Source organism: Diadema antillarum, unplaced genomic scaffold (assembly GCF_040938485.1).
Source record: "Diadema antillarum isolate AM-2024a unplaced genomic scaffold, OU_Dant_1.0 seq00000590_RagTag, whole genome shotgun sequence".
Lineage (NCBI taxonomy): Eukaryota > Metazoa > Echinodermata > Echinoidea > Diadematoida > Diadematidae > Diadema > Diadema antillarum.
This window is the reverse complement of record NW_027271522.1, coordinates 865,902-886,408: the sequence shown is the minus strand read 5'-3', so window position 1 is coordinate 886,408 and position 20,507 is coordinate 865,902. Positions and strand designations below refer to the sequence as shown.

At 37.7% G+C, this 20,507-nt stretch overlaps 1 protein-coding gene across 1 annotated transcript in view; it reads left to right on the top strand.

Moving 5' to 3' along the window:
- Nucleotides 1-1,247: 1,247 nt before the first annotated feature.
- Nucleotides 1,248-20,507, top strand: part of LOC139735687 (C2 domain-containing protein 5-like) — a 34,192-nt gene continuing 14,932 nt past the window's right edge. The window contains exons 1-19 of the mRNA XM_071646432.1: nucleotides 1,248-1,296; nucleotides 2,564-2,765; nucleotides 3,332-3,418; nucleotides 3,793-3,833; nucleotides 4,548-4,593; nucleotides 5,078-5,258; nucleotides 5,828-5,913; nucleotides 6,950-7,080; nucleotides 8,491-8,604; nucleotides 9,316-9,476; nucleotides 9,983-10,083; nucleotides 14,012-14,120; nucleotides 14,772-14,886; nucleotides 15,745-15,912; nucleotides 16,783-16,899; nucleotides 17,342-17,431; nucleotides 18,771-18,828; nucleotides 19,514-19,567; nucleotides 20,313-20,387. Coding sequence (XP_071502533.1) covers nucleotides 2,676-2,765; nucleotides 3,332-3,418; nucleotides 3,793-3,833; nucleotides 4,548-4,593; nucleotides 5,078-5,258; nucleotides 5,828-5,913; nucleotides 6,950-7,080; nucleotides 8,491-8,604; nucleotides 9,316-9,476; nucleotides 9,983-10,083; nucleotides 14,012-14,120; nucleotides 14,772-14,886; nucleotides 15,745-15,912; nucleotides 16,783-16,899; nucleotides 17,342-17,431; nucleotides 18,771-18,828; nucleotides 19,514-19,567; nucleotides 20,313-20,387 — 1,824 coding nt within the window. The 5' untranslated portion in view covers nucleotides 1,248-1,296; nucleotides 2,564-2,675. The remainder of the gene's footprint in view (nucleotides 1,297-2,563; nucleotides 2,766-3,331; nucleotides 3,419-3,792; nucleotides 3,834-4,547; nucleotides 4,594-5,077; nucleotides 5,259-5,827; nucleotides 5,914-6,949; nucleotides 7,081-8,490; nucleotides 8,605-9,315; nucleotides 9,477-9,982; nucleotides 10,084-14,011; nucleotides 14,121-14,771; nucleotides 14,887-15,744; nucleotides 15,913-16,782; nucleotides 16,900-17,341; nucleotides 17,432-18,770; nucleotides 18,829-19,513; nucleotides 19,568-20,312; nucleotides 20,388-20,507) is intronic.

Here is a 20,507-nt window from a genome sequence, read left to right as displayed (position 1 = left end):
AAACTAAAACTATATCGTATACAGAAATCATCTTTTGACAAATATAAATTACATGACAACTCTGCTCTCGGCGGAGGGCGGAAAAAACTACAACAACAACAAAAAAAAAAAACAACCCTCAAATAGTAATAATATCTAGATTTGTCACTGTTTGTTGTGAGATAGTTAACTGAGTATGTAGGCCGGGGTCATCCCACGAGTCATACGGCCCACGAGTCAAATCAGGCCCATGAGTCCGACACTAGGCACTGACTCTACAGTGAGGCTGTAGGCCTTATTACCTCCCCCCTTTTTTTTATTGGTGTCTTTAAAAAAAAAGATGGAAAAAATAGGCCTAGTGGAGAAGAGAAATAACAACACCCATGACTATCTGACTGAAGGTTCCGCTCTTAGATTCCTCTCGTCTAATGAAGGGGTGGGGTGGCTGGAGGGTTGTTATGGAGTATCCGGTATAATGACTGCTGCATGACCCCCCTCCCCCATGAACGTTCCGAGGCCCTGAGTGTTTGTCATTTCATTCGTTTGTTTTAAATACTTAATGTTGTTCACTCAATTATCAAAATTACTCCACAAAATTAACTTATAGGTGCCTTACAGCCGCAGGCCTACATCACCACAAACAATTATTAATCGGACGAAAACTAGATCAACAGCTACTAGGGCCTACATTAGGCCCTAAAGGCATGATTTACCATTTGCAGATGAAACAAAAACCTAGCATTTAGTGTTTCAAAATAGTTCTAAAATGTGAGTTAGGAATAGAAACAACAAAGTAAAAATTTGAAGCAGTGTAGTCGATGATGAGTACCGGTATTGTTGAACATACAAAATTTGAACAATAGTTATAATAAAAAATGATTCCGGACTAAACTGTTTACAGTTACGGTTTAATGAGAAAAATAGTGATATATCCTTATATTGTAGGCTTTATTGCAAAAATGTTTATATGGTAGGATGTTTTGTGATCTGACCTACACATAATGCATCAAAGGTGATATCTTGAACATAATACATTATTTAAAATCACTGCTCCCAAAGGCCGGCAAAATTTGCAAAAGGGAAATATAGAGTATCGAACTTGCAACTTGAATATTCAAAACAGCTTTAAACTTTTTTATCCGTGTCGCTGGCGTAATGTATACCGTGGAATTGAAGTCCGACATTTTTTTTTCAGGCAGAACGAAACACAAGACAAGCGCACGACTTCGAATAAACGTAAACAACAACAATAACAACGTACCGTCGTACGCACACCCGCACGCAGGGTGCAAAGGAGGAAACGTAATTCTTTATTTAGTAAGTTGACAAACCATTATTTTACTCTTTCTCTCGATATTACTTAGGAACAGAGTCTTTGTTAACATCTGACTAAGGATTATGGTTTTTCATTGAAGACAGACTTGTCATTACCGCGTTACATTTCCAGGCTGCGGACACAAGCTGGATTAACGTTGTCCCACATATTGCTTTCCGTGTGGGTGAGAGTGTCCTTGCTGTGTGGCTGTGTTGTGTTCGTACCAGCAGTAAATTAGCCTACTCATAGAAACTAGATCATAGAGGATGATTTGGCAATCACATTTTGAAAGATCGATTAGTTAACTTTGCGTGAAAATTCGTGAACAGAGTGTAAGCCATCAATGTTGGATGACGGCAAGGATGATCCATTCAGTACTGGTTACTGTAGACGACGCTCGGCAAGTCGACTCTAACGATACTCGATACTACTAGTACTACTACTAGACAATGTCTAGTGATAGGCCAGGGGGGGGGGGGGGGCGTTTCATCAACGAGTTCGTCGGAGTTTTCACCGACAAATTTGCTATCAGCCAATCAGACCAAGGATTTCATTAGCTTTAAACCGTTGTCAGTGTAAATCCGTGTGTCTGATTGGCTGATAGCAAATTTGTCGGTGAAAACCTCCGACGAACTCGTTGATGAAACGCCCCCCAGGTAGACTAGTGTAGTGGTAGTAGTACTAGACCCTTTGTTAGTACTAGGCATCCGTCCATCCCCTTACACGGTAGGTCTACGGTAACAGTTAGTGAATAGTGGTGGTAGGGCAGGACTCCCGCTCCAGGAGGACACCACATCTCGGTAATATTATTTAAATAGAGTGCAGACCCGTGGGCCGTACACTAACTGGGGTAATTGTATGTTAAAATTTGTAGATTAAACTTGAAGCATTTCTATTTTCAAAATCTATAAAATTTGTAGTCTATTTTTTTTTTATTATTATTTTTTTAATCTGGCTAGGTAAGGTTTAGATAGATCTTGATCTAAATATCTAGGATTCTGTATTGATTGCACCGTTATGGGAGACAATATAGACTCTGTCTAGTGTACAAAGTATATCTGTAAACAGCAGGGTCAAAATTCATTGAAGATATTTTTAATGCTTCTGACACTACTCATGCAGTAACAAATATCTGAATAAAATTTAAAAAGACCTACTGTACTAGTCATTATGATTATTAATCAGATGTCTAGGGAAGGTTTAATTGTTATTGCTCGTAACGCTACACCCCGTAGCATCTCTGATACCGATGTATATCCACTACTCCAGTACACACACTGAGTTTAGCCTAGTCGGATCCAGCAAGTCAAGATGTATATTGTATACTGAAGCTGAAGTGAAGGAATTCTCAGGTGTTCATTGCCCCAAGTGATGACTCAGGATGCCTGGCAAATTGAAAGTGCGAGTGGTGGCAGCCAGGGACTTGCCTGTGATGGACAGGGCTAGTGACCTGGCAGATGCCTTCGCTGAGGTATGTAGTAAAATACACAAGTTATCCCACCATCAAATTCGCTCTATTTGTTCATCAAATGGAGTCTGACATTATCATGGAATGGAAGGCCAGCCAGTGCCTTTATATATATATATATATATATTTTTTTTTTTTTAACTCTAATTTTTCTTAATCATATATATGGGTTTTTTTTTGGGTGTTGTTATTCTTCATAAAGAACCACCTTGATCATCTCCTTTTTTTTTTTCAGAGCTTTGTTTGTCTGCTTGGTCTTGGTTTGATCTAGGGAGGGTTCTCTGAATGTGGAATGGCACTTGTTCATAAGTCCATGATATTCTGTATGTCCAGAAACTAAGAAAGATAAGATATTTTGTATGAGCCTTGTTCTAATGCCTTTATAGTCTTATAAAAATAAAGAGAACAATTGAGAGACAAGATTCATTATGAAATGATAGAGAATGGAAGCATGTTATTATGGTGTACATTTACATACAAAAAGAGCTTGTCTATGTAGATATGCCACCCTAACCTGTTCTAAGATTTTTTTTTTTTTTTTTTCCTGTTGAATATCATGACATCAACAGGTGCGCTTTGGTCAAGTCACTCACAAAACTGAAGTCTATGGGAAGTCACTCAACCCTCAGTGGAATTCAGAATGGTTCAAGTTTGAGGTATGTAACCTGTTGATATCGAAGTCATTTGAAAGCAGCTTAGAGACAACGTTGCCATTTCATGAACTCAATTCGTATTCTCTCCTGTGAAGCCACACTGCTGGAGATGTTTGGAGTCGATTTAAACTCGAGGGTCATGCTTTCACATTTTTCCACATTTTAGTCATCTGTGTCATCTTGTTGAATTGTTTAATCTCTACTAAGGTCAATATTTCTGTTTTTAAAAGCAGAAGGTCAGGCGATGTGCGGTTTTCTTTGTTGTTTGATATGTTGTTTTGCATTTCATAGCCCATGACTGCAATTTACTTCTTTCTTTCTTTCTTTCTTTCTTTTTGATGAAATGTTCAGTGATTCAGTTTTATATTTTGGTATAGGTTGATGATGAAGAGCTACAAGATGAGCCTTTGCAAATTCGGTAAGTTAAAATTCCTACAAAATGCATGAGAATTTTCTTTGATGTGATGTGATGTGATGTGATGTGGTGTGGTGTGGTGTGGTGTGGTGTGGTGTGGTGTGGTGTGGTGTGGTGTGGTGTGGTGTGTGGTGTGGTGTGGTGTGGTGTGGTGTGGTGTGGTGTGTGATGTGATGTGATGTGATGTGATGTGATGTGATGTGATGTGATGTGATGTGATGTGATGTGATGTGATGTGATGTGATGTGATGTGATGTGATGTGATGTGATGTGATGTGATGTGATGTGATGTGATGTGATGTGATGTGATGTGATGTGATGTGATGTGATGTGATGTGATTGTGATGTGATGTGATAATATATGACATGATTGTTCTATGTGACAATGACAATAATGGTTGTGACTTGCAGTTCTGTTTAAGTCGTAATACTTCAGTGTAAGGTGCTTAACTTCATGAGCAGTCTCCCGACAAACTATGGCATTGCCAGTGGTTTACGGGAACGTAGGCAAGGATACTTTTTTTTTGTCAAATCTGTACATCAGAAAACAAAGTTGGAAAAATGACAGGCACTGGGTTGGCCTTAGAATATGGCTCACTTTCCCCAGCAGGGAGCTGAAGCTTCATGCCATCAGGATCTTTGAGGAGGAGCACTTATCTAACACATTGAGTGACGTATGACTTCATGCATGCATACATTTGTGTGTTTTCTTTGCAGGGTGATGGATCATGATACCTATAGTGCTCATGATGCCATTGGAAAAGTGAGTATTACGCATTGTCTTTGTTGATGTGATATGTACCAGAGGTGCTTGTGTTCAGTTTGTCATTCATCATCATCTGTATCCAGACATTGTAATTTCTTCAATGTTTTCATAAGTGGCTCACTTACACAGCTTCATATGCAAGCTAATTGAGGAGATGTGAACAGGATGAGAGTAGATAAAGTGCTTCGTTGAGGTTGGAAAGATTACAACGTTTGACATTATGCTGACTGACATACAAGTATCACACAGAACTGGCAAGCAAATTTGTGTAAGTAATCATTTATCAGCCTAAGGAGTATACTTCCAGAAAAAATAATAAATTGATATCAAAATTGAAGAGATTATAATTCAAAGAAGTAAAAGAATGAAATTAAATGCCTCACAGTACTGATTTTATATAGCTATCAAAATCTTAACGAAATGTGTACTGTAGGATGAAAATAATTAGGATTAAAATTTTACATCAATTTAACTCCTTCAGGTGTATATAGATCTAAATCCCCTCCTGTGGAAAGATGGCGTCTCAGACATTGCTGGCTGGCTTCCCATCTATGACACCATGCACGGCATCCGTGGGGAGATCTACATTATAGTCAAGGTGGATCTCATTGAAGACGTCAACCGTTTCAGGCAGTCGTCCGTTGGAGTGCACTTCTTCAATGGTGGGTGCTTCCCCACTGGTGGATCATGTATTCTTGTGCATGCTCTTAGTTTTCTTATTACTTCAGACCCTTTGTGTGCTTTGAATGCTTATTGACACAGGAAACCACATAATGTTGTGCACAGGAGTGGGCAATATCCCTGGCACAGAAAGTGTTAAACTAATCATAATTCATGTCAGTGTATGTGCAAATACTATCATGTTGTGGGCAATATAAAGTATCGGTGAAATTCATTCCCACGGGTAGTTGTAAATTACAAAATGCACCATGCTCGAGTTAAGCAACAATGTATAATAAGCAGAGTAAGGTCAGACAAACCGAATGCAAGCAGTTTCATGCGAAGCAGACTTAATAGATAAAAGTTATGGAATTGTAGAATTTGACATGTTGTCATTAAAGAAGTCACTGTCAAGACATGCCCCCGTCAAAACAGGTAGACCACTTTCATAATTGGATGAACATTTCCTACTCAACCTAATTATTTGGGGGAGTCTAGTTTCAACTCATCAAATTATGTTGTCTTTCAGATTGAAGTTCTTTTGATGTGTTTATGTAAATTCATTCAACAGCAAGCACAATGCCATCAGGCTACATAGTCACAGCTATCCACGGCTTTGTGGAGGAACTTGTGGTGAATGATGACCCAGAACATCAGGTAAAGGATTAGAGAAGGTGTATGAAATATGTTATATCATCACTTTCTCATATATTTTTCAGTTTCTTTATTTCAAGGATGTAATCATATCTGCATGCAATTTTTTGTTTGTTATGTATAAGTAGTGACTGTAAAATAGCTATTAGTAGTGTGGTATGGTGGCTTCTTTGTCTGATGTGAAGCAGCAATGAAGTGGTAATTACACTGCAAATTGAAATGATGAGCTGAACAATTCCATCTGGTGTTGACAGGAAGACACTTTAACACATTCTCTTTTCTTTTCAATTCTTCGCATGCTACACGATGTATTTGGATACCTGATATTTGTTGTCAGATAACTTTTTGCTGGAAATAGAGATATGAAGGAATCTTTACATTCATAGTCTTTGTATACCAGTACTGATAATAAGAGTAGGTCCTTTATCATATATACATTTCTGTGTAAAACTTTAATGCCAAGGAGCTGATAATGCAAATACCAACACATTCATCATCATATAGTCCAGGTCAGCTAGAAAAGCTCAAAGAATTCAGCAAAAACTGTCATGAAAATGGCTGCGATAGACTAAGTAGTTGCTGCGTACTTTTACAGAGTTGATATTTTTCCTTCTGTCTTGTATTAGTAGATGTAACACCTTTTGAAATGTCCCCAGAGTGAAAGATAATTGCAAAGCAAAAATAAAGAGGAAATGCAGTTACTGAATCAAGTACCCATTGCTCACATGCTTGACATATGTACTTGAACACATTCGCTGCTGATGAATAATATTTCTAGACAAGAGCAATTGTTGTGGTGTTGATAAATTCTGTTATCACAAGAGCCTTTTTTTAGGGGGGGAAGGGTAGTAGCATTGCAATCATGGTATGAATGCTCAAGTGATGATTTTGCACCCATGGTAGTGTCTTGGTATAAATACTCTCTTTGGAGGAGTTGGCATTAACTTCAAACTGAATATTATTGAATACCACAGACTGCCTCAATCAAAGAATATCTGTTTTGTTGTTGATACTGATATCCAATGCCTCTCTCTCCCAGTGGATAGACATGATCCGCTCCCCACGAGCCTCCAACGAGGCGCGTCAGAGACTCTTCTCTAAGCTGTCTGGGGAGCTGCAGAGGAAGATCGGACTCAAAGTCTTGGAGGCAGAAGGCAATGCTGTGCTGGGGTACAAATCTGTGTTCCTTATGATTAACCTACTTTATACGTCATATATTTAGCGAGTCTAAATTTTCACGAATCGGGACTTCCCCACAATTTGGCGAGTGGTTGAATTCGCATTCGAGGAGGTCAGTACTGAATGGAGAAATGTATGCATGCACGATACATTCATGTCGGGATCAGAGTTAATATTTTTGCGTGTTTTTATGTTCGGGAATAGCACCCGACTCGTGAAATTCGCGAAAATAAAAAGATTGCGAAATATTCAGCGTATACAGTATATTACTTTCTGTTGCTACTAATAGAACTACCCCCACTGAGACTACTACTACTACTACTACTGCCTAGACCTGCTACCACTCATTTTACCAATAATGTTTTGTTTGTATTGTTATAAGTTAATAACCTGACAGTTGTAGGCTATGATATTCAGGTATAGAGAATGCTTGCTCACTTAGTGGTTGCAGGAATAGGAATGACATTTATTCTGCTTCCACAGCTAGGATATGCAAGGTATTATTCAGGCTTTTAGGGATTGGAATGTGGTAAGATAAACATGGATATAAACATGTCCTTATTTTAATTGGAGAAGGGAGAGATGAGGGCCAAGGGAGAGATGAGGGCCATGAGAGCAAGGACAAGAAAGAGGAATGAAACTCTTAGTCTTGATATTCAGACCCAAATCTCAGTTAATAATAGATGAATATCTCACAACTACTCTAACCATAACTACCACACCTACTACTATGATACATTGTTAGTACGACTGTTGCTGTTTTTTCCCAAATATTTGATAAGTAATAGTACAACAAGTACTATTATTACTACTGCTACTGCTACTACTACTATTACTACTACTACTACTACCACTACTACTGCTGCTGCTGCTGCTACTTCTACTGCTACTACTATTACTACTTCAAGAACAACAAATACTACTACTACTACTGCTACTACTTCTTCTACTGCTGCTGCTGCTGCTGCTACTACTACTACTGCTACTACAACTGTACTGTGTAATCACTGTTACTACTACTCTTTCTACTGCTGCTACTTGTAGTGATCCTGATGTTATTCATGATAATACTATTCTGCAGAGTGCCAACCACAGAGACTGTTACAAAATAAACCCACTTTGCTACAAACTTTTTACTATGTTTGGAGAAGGAGATATGATTGTACAGTTAAAGGTTACATACACGAGTCCATTAGCAAGCCATGAAACTCATTGATATTAGAAGACATGACCAGTGGTTTAACTCAGACATAGCAATACAGAAAAAAAAACAACAACAGTCATTGCTGGTAATGTTTGAAAATTAATACATTTAACTGAATATTTATTTCAGTGCAGTTTTTCCCTTTTCACATAGTAGCAGATGTTAATCTTAGATGCACTATATGCACATATTGGCAGATACTGGCAGTGCTTTGACCTGGAAGGAGAATCTGGAGTGGTCGTCAGAGGAATTGGTACCATGGCAACCATACAGATAGCAAAGACCCCGCCCCCAACAACTCCTCAAAAAGAGTAAGCCAATGATGATCGCTGTGTTTTAAGAATTCCCAGAGATAACTGTGTTTCAAAAATCTGTTCAGGAGGTTTCAGCGTAATGGAAAAAATGACGAGCCAAAGGCGACATTGTATAACCCACATGTTGAATGTGATGGGCCTAAATCATTCATTCAGTTTAAACCACGCTCTGTGTAAGTTTCAAAATTATGATACATAAATGGAGGAGATGGCATTTGGACCGACCCAACTAACTTTATATTGTCTTACATCCACAACAAAGGGAGTATTGATGAAATTTTATGGACAAATGTGAATTTACATCCTGATGATCCTTTTTTTCTCTAAAGTCACAGCGTTTGATAGAAATTGATTGAACAACCATTGAAGTCAGTGATGGCTCAAAGTCTAGACCTTGATCATGATACCTGTGTTACCAATTTTGTAAATGTTAACTTTTGAAAAAGACGATAACATATGAAATTTCTTGATCTCTTACTCTTTTGCCAATGCAAGCTGTTTTATAAAATGCTTGGGGACCAGTTTGTACCTTATGTGATATCTGTGAATACCCAGGGGGAAGCCTATAGTAAGAAAACTCAAAAATAGTAACACATTACTTTTATGTGAGATGGAGGAATTTTGGTGCCAAATGATTTGAAGGTGTCACAAGCAAATCAAAAAACTGATGAAAATTTCTCGCAATCAATCTATTTCCAATGATTGCAGACTGAACACAGTAGAGGAGCAGGTTCCAGAAGAGACCCAAGTTCCCTGTGGATCACCGGGGACCGCAGTTGGGGTTGCCAAGCCAGTTGCCATGCCCCATTCGCCAACAAAGAACCCGGTCCCCCCTAGATATGCCTCAGACTCCGATCTTGCCGGGCAAGGTAGGAGAGTAATTGTGGCTGTGTGAATGATGATCGAAGTTCTCTCTTTCATAATGAGTTCAGATGAATGTTCCACTTCAAAGTCACATGATTTGTGTAATGTTCCCAAAAAGCAATGTCACTCTAAGAATCATCGATGTTGGGTTGGAGGGGTAAATTTAGTGGGCATTTATGGAGCAAACCCTGTATAGTAAGCTATCTCAGGAAAGAAAGGCTTGCAATGCAGCCAAAATTGCCCCCTTTGTGAAACCATCACTTTAACAGTGGATGTTTGGTAGCACCAGAGCTTGATATTATTTCTGCCAAATTATTATAGAACTTATTTTTTGCTTTGACGTTGTGATAGGGATTTTTGTTTCATATCATTGGGATGTGGTGTTACTAGCTGAGCTTTTCACCTCATTCCTCCCTAGTTATCCTGCATGCGATGTACCACGGTAATCAAGGTCTTGTCAACATTTAGGGGACCTTATTTTTTTCTTGCTTTGTTGTTATTCTACTGATAGCTGGCAGCCATGGTACAGCAGGCAGCAGTGGAAGTGGCAGTGGACCGCACAGGGTTGGTCTTCCCAGAACGATACTCCCCCAGAATAACATTGACATGCTGGTAAGAGCTTCTTTTGTCACACATACGATTCTTTACATGATATACCCCCAAATCATTGGTGTAACTCTTTGATGAAAACTTTTACAATGATTAGTCTGTCAGTTTCAGTGATAAAAACAAGTTCAGAGGTCACAGATAGAACTATCGTATCGAGATACATCTTCACATATGGCAATTCATGCCATGAGATTTAATGACATGCCAATCACTCTTAAAATGTAGTGAATCTTGTCTGCAAAATACCATGACACAGTACCTATTGCAAATCTTTATGGCTTTGTTACAATGTAGTTTATTCGCTGCTTTTGATCATCTCTTCTGAAAGTTTCCATTTCGTAGTGCAAATTCTTTTGTAGTTTTAGCCGTGGTATGTCTTATGTTCTATACCAAATGCCTACATTGGGAGAATATTATGTAGAAGTGTTGAATAATTACCAATAAAAATTGTAATCAAATTATGCAGAAATGTAATTATTTTGATAGTATGACACAGATTACATCAATTTTCAGATCATCAATATACGATTTTGAAACTGTAATGTCATACTGAACTTAAATGAGCAGTTTTATATTTAGTACCCATAATTCTCTCAAACACTATTATGATATTGAAATTCGTGTTGACATAGTATCCAGAAATTGCCACTTTTTGTTGTTGCACATAATTTGAGGCAGTTGAAGTGATTGAAACGGCTAAAATGGGAAAAAGAAAAAAAATGCCCCTTTGATGTATTCAGTGTTTGATTAGCCTTTCAGTGTCCTGATAATTAACGCTACGTATTGATGTATGTTCAATTGCCTTTGAAAGATGCAACATGGTGATACGGTGAGCTTTTCCCATGATACAACACGATAATTATTCTTACTTGTAGGTCTTACATGGGTCTGTGTTTGTGCACCAACTCAACTTTGTTTGACCCTTTTGGTTAGATTATAAGTTTTCATTAGATTCAGTGTGTTACTAACTTGTTGCCACTCTACCCAGTGTGTGTGTGTGGTTTCAAAAGGATTTGTTTTTCTCCTGTCCTCAACATTTCAATCTAAAATGAAAAACAAGTGTTATTTTCTGAGGTTGAACCTTAGCTAATATCAAATCTGACATCTCACATCCCCTGGATTCTATGACATGAAATTGTTCAAATCATCTTGACTATAAATGGTGGAGGGCCTTTCTGTTTAATATTGAGTTTAATTGACTTTCTGTCATGTTCATGAAAAAGATGTAATGACCTTTTCTCTGTGTGAACCATTTTTTGGGGCTTACATAAAACTAATTCACTTGGAGAAGTCATTCCTGTAAACACAAAGCAGATGAAGGGTCTCTGTGGAGTCAGTCTCAAGATAACTTTGTGACAATTTGCAGATCATTGACACAACCAAGTGCCATGGAAATCAGAGGAAATCGATGATGGTTTGAAGTGATTTTGGTCATAATAATCAGGAGTAGGAAAGGTGAATTTGTTTGGCACTTGTTATGAAAATTTGTATTGTAAGTGGTGTGTTTTATTTTCATTTTTGCTGAATTTAAACTTAAAATACTTTTTGATTGATTAGCTCCAAAATGTGAAGAATCTGTTTCAGAATTGTTAAAACAAAGAAACAACACAGATAAAATACCCTCCATTCTGACCCTGCCCCCTTGCCTACCCCCCCCAATAAAAACCCAACAAAACCCAAGGTGGTGTGTGTGTGTATGTGTGTGTGTGTGTGTGTGTGTGTGTGTGTGTGTGCTGTGAATGAAATGTTTTCAGTTCGTATAAACTGCACAGTTTTATTTCATTAAGAACAGAACATAATGTACAAGATTTATGTTTGCTCTTTTCTCCATTATGATAACATTGCTACAGTAGTAATCAGACAGCCAGATAACCATAACCTTATATTCATTTCACCTTCAAGTGTATGCAATCAGGATTCACAATGGCAATGTTTGCTGCTACTTTGCTGAAACCTGCAAGATTTTGTGTTGCTTTTGAATTACCAGCTATCATTATGCTATGATAAATTTACCCATTGAGGTATAAAAACCACATTTCAGAGTGTTTTGAGCTGTATCTTTTTTATTATGATTTATTAATTTATTCTTTATAGTATTTCACAAAAGTACAGTCAAACAAATCTCTTTTGAGTTCAGCCTTCATGATTCATGTAAAATTGTTTGTTTTGTTTGCCGAGTTTCAAGAAGCTTCTAAGACTTAACAATTGATTTATTGCCGATTCTTCCATTTGAAACAATTTTAGAAGCTTATTTTCCAGTTTCTCCCTCATATTGACAATTGTTTGTAAATTTTTTTCAGATTTTGTGCAGATTTAATATAACTAGTTCTGATCTCATCTTTCATCAAAATTATATAATTATGTAGTGATATTCAGAGGCACCAATGTACTGTAATGCTGATAAGATGATGATAATTATTTTCTACAGGAAAATTTCCCCAGCGTTTGATGGGTCAACTTGTCTGATGAAGTGATACAACACACAAAGAAAGTTGTTAACTATTTGTGTCTTCAAGGACTTACACTGTAGGGTTAAACTGCCAAGCTTTTTTATCCTCATTCAATTATCCCTCCCATACATCACCCACATCACTAAATTAACAAAAAGTCGCCAGACATGGATTCTCAGTTAAGGGCAGATTCTGAAAGAGCAGACTTTAAGCTTTGAAATGATGCATAACTCAGTTCAAACAAACTCTCCTAACGTATCCTAATGTTGGAAAGAAAGTGCACTCTCTGGAAAGTGTGAACTGAGAAAAGAGGCTCTAAAGTACAGGATCTGTTCAAGCACTTAATCGTATACCAAGCTGTGCTAGCTGTGTGATGACTGGAACAAAAACAGGATGTAAACCATGGGAGGGATTATCATATTAAGTTGAAATTAGGCATCCTTTATCAACACATTTGTAGATGATTCATACCAACTTTCAAAGCAGTAGCACTATCTTTTTAAAGTTATTAGGGATGGAAGTGAAGAGTATGGATAGGGTTTTCAAGAAATGAAAAGGGGACTGTATAAGACACACCTAATCACACTATTCCACCACAAAGTGTTCAAGAAAAAAATCCTAAAAGCCCAATTTCCTGTTCATTTTATGATCCCAAACTTTAGTATAATGTAAAAGAAGACTTGCTCTTTCAGAAAATATTTCAAAAACTAAAGATTGGCTGGGTTGACCAATTTTACCTATTTTCAGTCTTCACACAAAATCAGTAAAGTAACTTTTTTGTTGGTTTTGTGTTGCACGGTCACATATTGACCGAGTTGCAAATTTGTGAGTCTACTCAGCTGTAGCAATGTACCTTAGTCCAACTGGTAGGCTGTGGCGATGCAGTGGAGAGTAGGGGGACTATATGTATCAAAAACTTTATCTATTGATGATTAGTTTTCAAACATCTGTGCTATTTGGTGAGGAAAGCATTGTAGTGTACATGCAAGTCATCATGCCAATTGGACAACAAGAGAAAGGAAGGGTTAAACAGGTGTCTTCTCTCTCTCCTCCTCTGTATACTAATGATACTATCCTTTTTACAATCCTATTTGTTTTTGTGTGCACTACATCATCCTGAGTTTGTGTGCCGTTCTGCAGCAGTTCATTCTCAACATCCAATGCCACTGCTTGCCATTGCAAAGTTTAAACAACTTTTGTTTTCCCCCTGCTAACAAAGACTTAACACTTTGCATGCCAAAAATCCCCAATCATAATCCCATGGTAACCCATAGAATGCTGTGCCTGTAGGGATTTAAACAATATTGTTCTGCATACAATAGAAAATTAAGCATGGTGATGATACAAGAGAGATATCGTGTGAATCTGCTTGTCCCTTGCTCAGTGAAACCTATGTGATATGACATTAGAGTCAAAGTCAGTGCAGTGTTAAGCAATTTGCCACTAGTAAGTGCCCTGCTTTCCTCTATTTCTTTCTCCAGGAATATCCCTTCTTCACCATCTCGTCATTTCCCGCCGGCTTTCTGGTCCACCTTGGTGGGATGGTCTCGGCTAGATCTGTCAAACTCTTGGACAGAATCCACAACCCAGGTAGCTTTTCACTAGGCAAAATCTCCTAGTAGTTGTTGTTTTATAAATGGCTGACAGTCATCAATGTTACAGTTTACGTGTATGCATGGCCATGCTTGTTCACACTTTAGTAGAATATGGGAGTGCATATCTGTGCAAAGCTCATTGGGAACAAGGAATAATTCACTGTCAGTTTCTGACTGCCTGTACCTGATGTGCAGTTTGCTTGGTTGGATCCTACGCATTGTATGTACATTTTGAGCACTTGGCTCATCATCAGTGTAGTGCATTGTGTACTGTTTTGTATACAGCACACACGCAACCAAAGAATCTTGCTTGAGTAAAGTTAACAGTTATGAATAAGCTTACGCTTCGGTGCACACATTTGCTGACAGGAAATTGTATTTTAGCATTCTTGTGCTAGTTGTGATTATTGAATGTAACGTGGAGGGTAGTGAACCAAGACCAATTCAATCAAAGAATCATAATGTCTGATGACTGACTCTCCGTGATAATTATGATTCATATTATCATCATTATCATTATACATGTTTTTATCAGTATCGTAATTGTTGTTACTATTTGCATTGGTCTAATGACTATTGCATCATATGGGGACTCTTGAATGAGTCGTCACAATCTTGCTCTCTCTTTCTCATACTTCCTGGACAGATGAACCGGAGACGAGGGATGCTTGGTGGAGGGAGCTCAGAACTGAGATTCGCTCCCATGCCGTTGCCATGGGATGCCATGCTGTGGTTGGATACAAGGAGACCACCAGCATTTGGTAATTGATTCTTCCAGTCAGACCTTCTTTTTTTTAATTTCTGGTATGCATCGACTATGTTTGAATATTCTATGCGCTGATACCAGTGTATGACATCTCAGCAATTTCTTCAAGAATGTCATTATAGAAATTGCGCTGCTGAGAATGCTAGTTCTTAGTGTCAAAAGATGGAAGATACATGTAGAAGTTGTTTCCCCCCCCCCAAAAAAAAAATGTCCACTGATCTACTTCTATGATTTTTCTGTTTTCACACAAAGCAACATAATATCAGCATGGAATTTCCCTCTTAACCCATTGAGGACGAGTGTCTATGGGGAATGCGTGTTGTAGCAAAATCAGTCCGTCCTCAACGGGTTGATATAGCAGAGACTCCAACCCCAAGCACCTTCTGATTTGGAGATTCCCGCCTGAAACCCCTAGCAAACGGGAGACTCCAACTTGATGTGCGCGAAGCTCCTTGCAGCCGGGGTCCAGGGGCCACTTAAGGGCCCTGGAAGCTCGGGGGTTCTTGATGCTATCTTGCGCTATCTCTGGCTTATTTTTCAACATACAATGACACTAAATAAGAAATCATATCCAGTGGGAGACACAGAGCCAGGGCGGGAGAAATTAAATATCACACGGGAGAACAGGATATATTGCCAAATTGGGCATTTGGCGGGAGGTTTCCCGTCAAAAGCAGGAGAGTTTTAGTCTCTGATATAGTGGAAACGATGCCACTGGATTCCTTAGTAGAGAAATTGATTTTAATTTTTGATTTTACTGACATTAATGCACAATGCAAGTAAGATTGTGTCATATGTATTTCATCATCTAATTTATTGTTTTTCCTCTTTTTGTTGTCCCTCACCTACTTAGTGAAGAAATCTGTTTGCTGTCTGCCTCTGGCACTGCTGCGATTGTGAACTTGGAGGCTGTCCAACAGAGCGCCCTCAATCAGCAGAACAGTCCAGTCCTCACTATGTCTCTGGATAGGACTGAGTTTTACAAGGAGCAGCAGGCAACAACGCCCCCAATCATAGAAAAGTAGATAACTGCTACACCTGTGGCTAATCTTTATTTCTCTCTTTTTCTTTTTGTCTGTCTGTCTGTCTCTATTGAATGTCTGTGTCAAACTATACAGCTAGCCAGCCCTCTCCCCCTCTCTCTATCTCTATCTATCTATCTATCTATCTATCTATCTATCTATCTATCTATCTATCTATCTATCTATCTATCTATCTATCTATCTATCTATTCATTATCTATATGTATGTACTTATTTATATGTATAATTTTATGTATGTTTATAACTCTAAGGTGTACTTCACATTTGATAGAAGTGCACCTTCAAAAACTTAATTCTCAGTATTCTTTGAATGGACCTTGTGTCACAGTGCATGTCTAAAGTGGACATGACCAGTTCTAGCTCAATAAAAGTTCAATATATATGTACTCCAGAGTGTCTAAGATCATATTTGCAATTAGTGTGATGTGGCACAAAAGTAGGAGAGTTCAAGATTCTTGATATTGTATACACTATGAACATTTTGTAAATTTAAAGCAAGCTGTCCCAACTTTGAAAGTACATTTATATGCAATCCTAGTATTGTTGCTGTTATTTCATGTAGAAAACAGATATAAAGATAAAGGTAGATGCATAGAGGAATATATCTAATAACATTAGATTTGGAAAATAATATCAGGGACTTACTGTTTATACAATGCATAAAAGTAACAGTAACTACACTTTAGCTAAACTGCTCCTTGTAATGCTGCAACTTGCGCAATTCAGATATAAAACAAGGATGTTAAAAGGTATGGTTAGTTTAGAAGTTTGTCTGTTGATTTGTTTACTTATGTGTTGGTTTTTATTCTTCTTTTAGAATGTTTAAATGGCTTTTTTGTTGTTGACAGGAATGATGCTGGAATCCCTGGCCTTGACTCATACCCACACTGCTCCATGTGTCACCTCCCGTACAACGAGTCAGCTCTTCCTTTTCCCGTTCAAATCACAAAGTGTGCAATATGCAGGTATGCGTCGAATGAGATTGAACTGATACACAGATGCTGGAGACGGATTGGGTGAAGAGGGATGTTGCATATGTGCCGTACACATTCCGAACCACAAATGCCATAAAATATCTCAGAATTCATATGAACGTAAATTTTTTCCGCCCACTTTTTTTTTTTCTGGAGCTCCTAGAGCAATGGATATGAGTAGCATCCTGTGCTTCACTGTGATGATGTGAATTTTTGTCTCGAAAGTCAAGTATGGTTTGTTTTACAGAACTGTTGCTCCAAAATGTCAATTGACATATTTAGAATTACCACATCCTCCAATGTGTAATACAGCCAGCCACCAGTTGTTCATTATACATGTGCTGATGTGCACTAATTTGTCTTATATCTGCATATTGCAGTTGATGATGTTTTAATTTGCATTCACATTCATGGCTGATTTTTATTTCCCCAGGCGTAACAAAGTTCCAGATGTCCTGTTCACCACCATCGAACCGCCACCCAACCTGCAGTATACAGGGCATGGCTGCTGCATTCAGGCAAGGTGAGTTTCAGTCTTGACTGTTGACACCCACTTTCTTTCTTTTTTTTTTTAATTTGCCGATGCTGTCTGACTAATAGGGCTGTCTTGTACAAATCTTGAGACAGCAATGTCTCGCTTAACGAGAAATTCTGGACCAATTAAAAGTTAGTCTGAAAAGAAAGAGTAAAATGTCGAAGCACAATTGTGAAAAGTTGATAAAAATCAGATTAAATGTAGGGAACTTACAGTGACTTTATCAACTCAACTATTTGCATGGTCATATTGACTGTTCAAGAACTTCTTTTTTTTTTTTTTGGTGAAAGTCAGTGAAACTTCACAATTTTATAACTTCCTTATTTTTCTTTCTTCAAATCTAATCAAAGTTTCTCAGTTGTATTTATAAAATGATACTTTTGCTTTAAATCATACTACCTGTAGGTTTTGATTGGTCCAGAATTTCCCTTTATAGGAATAGACTAAAAAATAGATAGACAAGTATGTAGTGGTGGTATTGCAGTCCAGATTTTTTTTTTTAATTGAAGAAAATCATGAGGATAAGATCAGTATTGAATAATGATATTTGCTCAAAATGATCACTCACTGTGAACAAACTGTCAATCACACTGTTAAATCCATTTGATTTACAGTGAGCTAAGATTAAAGTTGAGAACATGCAGCCAGCACACCCGATTCTAACTCTCATTCTTATTCTGAAGTAGACAAGGTAGTGTGTAGCTCAATGAGCAGCGCACAATAAACAAAAGTAGTATATATATACTGTTCACAGGGGCCTCCAGTACTCATATAGGTACATGCTTTATGTTTGTGTGAACAGTGAAATGTATCACCATATTCTTTGAGCATGTGCACGAAGAAGACATCGAATCGAATGGCGTGATGGCTTTTTTCAAGTTTGAACAATGACAACTGACCTTTAAAAAAAGGAAATGGTAAATGTACGAAAGAAATTAAGAAATAAGACCATGATGTAGGCAGATATGACACTTTCATATCATGGAACTTAAAAAGTGTTTAAAAGGCATCTTTATGTAAAATATATCTATAATTTTTTTTTTAATGATTTGTGTGTGTGTGTGTGTGAAATAGATTGGAAATTTATAAACATATTGCAGGGCTGTAGCAAAGTCAGAGGTCTGGTGATGTAAATTCCTGTTCTTCTCATAATTACTCTACAGTCCTGTTTTTCTTTTCATTTTCTGGTTAGACTGCTGAGAAAGAAAACAAAAAAGAAGTGAGCAGAAACGAAAACTAAACTACTTTGCTTTTAATAGAACTGTGTGAATAATTGTCAAAGAGTAGATTTAGAGCAAAACTTCATCTATTTCCGTCTGTTTTCCAGAGTTTGTCGAAGCAAAAAGAAGACCACCGGGGAAGCTAATGCAGCTCTCATAAGTGACGTAAGTTGCATCTCACTATTCTCATGCATGACCAATTTATATCACCTCTTGCCCTGTTTCAGGATGTATGACTCAGTGCATTCAAAAATGAAAATGTATTCATTTTGTGTAAAAAGGGTTATAATGTAGAACTGTGATGTACACAATCGTTGTTATTCATTCAGAAAATAGGGGATGAATGATGTGTCCAAAGTTATATGTCTGGAAAAAAAAGTAAGGGGGAACAGTTGCCGAGCGTTTGTGTGGCAGTTAAACAGTTCCATACGGGAACCTGGTATACGAGGTTCTCAAAATGTAGACAAGAGTGTCTGCATTTGTGATCTAAATTCATGTTTATTTGTGTTATGCTGATGAAAAAGTGAATTTGATGGAAAGATTACAGTTTCTTTTATTAATGTCTGTTATCTTTCTGTTTCAAAGCTGCATGTATATTTGTCCAGCTAAGGAAAGCTTCTTTTTAATGCTTGGTGACATTTTCTTGCAATACACATATGCAAACACAGGCCTCAATGAAATGACTGGGAAATATACAATCAGAAGCAAGCCCAAACAATGATGAGTGGGTAAAATGATTGTTTGGTTACTTCAGTAAATCATTTAATGCTATTGAAGATTCCTGACATTTAAATGCATTCTGTTTGATATAAAGCTGTAATGGGTTTATTTAAATTATTTTTTTTTCCAGGCTCTCCCCTTCATGGAGTATGAACTTCATAGACAGATGATCAACAAACTCAAGGTAGACATTGCTAGACCATGAACATACAGTGTTGTAGCTGCAAGGAGAGAATGATATTTAATGGAGGAAGTCTTTTTTTTAATGACTGATGAAAAATGATTGCTTCTTCAGTTTTAGATAATTGTTTGTTCAGATGGCAAGTGTTCAATAAGTTGTCATACATATAAAGTAATGTGTGGAGTCTATCTGCGTTGTTATTTTTTTTAATCTATTTGTCGCATACCAGCCACTTGGCCACAAATAGTGTGAATGGGCCATTATGTTTTGTGTAGACAACTGCACATTAAAATTAGTGTACAACTTTGCAGGAGTTACATTAACCCATTGAGGACAAGGTGATTTTGCTATAACACACATTTCCCATAGACACCTCCCTGCATATACTCGGGAACAGTGCTCATTCTCCAACTGGTTAACATTGTCTCATTGTCGAAAGTTACTCAATTAATTTTATAGGCATATACGTAGTGTCCTACAGTGTCTCAAAGGAATGTGAATCAAATGTAGTGATCATTTTAAACTCCCATTGATCTCTTTGCTCTGTGGTATCGCATGCTTGGTGAAATCATAAACATATGTTTAATCCACAAACATATCTACAGGCACTGTGTTAGGTTTCGATATCAACCAGGGGTCGTTCTGTTCCTACATAGTTTGTGTGTAACACAGTAACTCTCATTAAGACCTTACTAGTCGTAACTTGTCTCCATGCCTGCATGACATTTGTTTTCTGTTTGTATTACAGGTGAAAGGAATGAACTGCCTGTTTGGTCTGAAAGTCCAGGTCAGTGTTGGAGAGACTCTGCTGGTGGGGACAGCGGTGAGTATTTGAAATCCTTTGCATTCTAAAATACCCAGCTAGCAGATTGAGAACTGACCATCTGGAGAGGGAGCCAGAGAGTGCTTTTGCTGAAAGTTAGAGAACTCAATTTGCATAGTG